The sequence below is a fragment of the Pyxicephalus adspersus genome, chromosome 7, assembly GCF_032062135.1.
Source record: "Pyxicephalus adspersus chromosome 7, UCB_Pads_2.0, whole genome shotgun sequence".
NCBI lineage: Eukaryota > Metazoa > Chordata > Amphibia > Anura > Pyxicephalidae > Pyxicephalus > Pyxicephalus adspersus.
The window spans coordinates 8929277-8930791 of NC_092864.1; the positions used below are offsets into that span (position 1 = coordinate 8929277).

The following is a 1515-nucleotide window of genomic DNA, read 5'->3' on the forward strand; positions in this document are numbered from 1 at the left end:
TGTGGGGGCAGTGATATGATCTGGGGTGCCTGTTGGGGCAGTGGTATGATCTGGGTACTTGTGGGGGCAGTGTTATGATACAAGGTGCCTGTGGGGGCAGTGTTATGATCTGGGGTGCCCGTTGGGGCAGTGTTATGATCTGAGTTCTTGTGGGGGCAGTGATATGATCTGGGGTGCCTGTGGGGGCAGTGTTATTATCTGGGGTGGCTGTGGGGGCAGTGTTATTATCTGGGGTGGCTGTGGGGGCAGTGTTATGATCTGGGGTGCCTGTTGGGGCAGTGTTATGATCTGGAGTGCCTGTTGCGGCAGTGTTATGATCTGGGTTTCCTGTAGGGGCAGTGTTATTATCTAGGGTGCCTGCGGGGGTAGTGCTCTGATATGGGTGTCTGTGGGGGGCAGTATTATGATCTGGGGTACTTGATCGGTACGTGATCGAGTCTAGGGGTTCAGCAATGTTATGTGCCCAGAAAAATGAGGTTAGCTTACTCCCTGAATATACAGAATGCCTAGGTTTTTCCATCAATGGATTTTTCCTTCTCTGATGGCACAGACATATTCCCAGAAAACATTTCCAGGATTCATCGGGCTCAGATTGTAAAGAATAGATCAGGAAACATCATTGTCACACATAAATTGACCACAACAGAGCCCAGACCCGAACCCCATGGAGAATCTTTGGGACGAGCTGGAGAAGACTTTACACAGCTCTGACTCTCCCATCATCAATACAAGATCTTGAGGGAAATGAATGAAACCCTGCATGGAAATAAACGTTGTGACATTGGATAAGATTATCAAAACCATAGCATGGTGAATGTGTGCAGCAAAACAAAGTGAAATAAGATATTATTATGAATAACTTCAGGAAAGTGTAAGCAACAGAGGGGAAACACCCTACAAACTCTAGGAGTTTTATCCCAGCTGTTTTTCATTTTTTCAATTTCTTGATATGTGTGACTTTTTTTGACCAGGCATATAACAGTTGATTTCTGACTTTTTGTAACTCACACCTTTGCAGCTCCTGGATCTCCAGCACTGGACAACCCTGGATTATGGAGAAACAAAAAACTTACCCAACATGCATGAACATATAGGTGAGGAAGCGCCAAGCTCTGGCCCGATGCCCGGGGTGGTAGACCAGCGGACTCTTCATGTACTCGGGGTGATACGTCTGTAAAACCCACTTGTTCAGCTTGATCCCATAACACAGGAATACTATGATCTAAGGAGGAGGAGACATCTATAAGGACCACAGGTGAAGATATGCAAACAATCCAAAGCTTAGAACATAGGACCCCAAGGAATGGTCTGGATCCCCAGTGCCCAACTCACAGTCTCTGACTGTCCTGTAGCAAGTCTCTGGCATGTCTGCAGTCTCTGCCCATCTTCTGTACAATGTCTGTATTCTCCGACCATCTCCTGTGAAATGTCTGCAGTCTCTGACCATACTCTGTAGTATTCCTGCAGTCTCTGACCATCTTGTCTAGCATGTCCTAACTCTCTAACCATCCTCTG

The 1515-nt window shown here is 46.7% G+C and overlaps 1 protein-coding gene across 1 annotated transcript in view; it reads right to left on the reverse strand.

The window, feature by feature from the left end:
• Positions 1-1515, reverse strand: part of RHBDL1 (rhomboid like 1) — a gene marked incomplete at its 5' end in the record, with an annotated part of 25859 nt that overhangs the window by 19831 nt on the left and 4513 nt on the right. Inside the window, 1 exon segment of the mRNA XM_072417380.1 lies at positions 1074-1222. Within this exon segment, the coding sequence (XP_072273481.1) occupies positions 1074-1222 (149 nt within the window).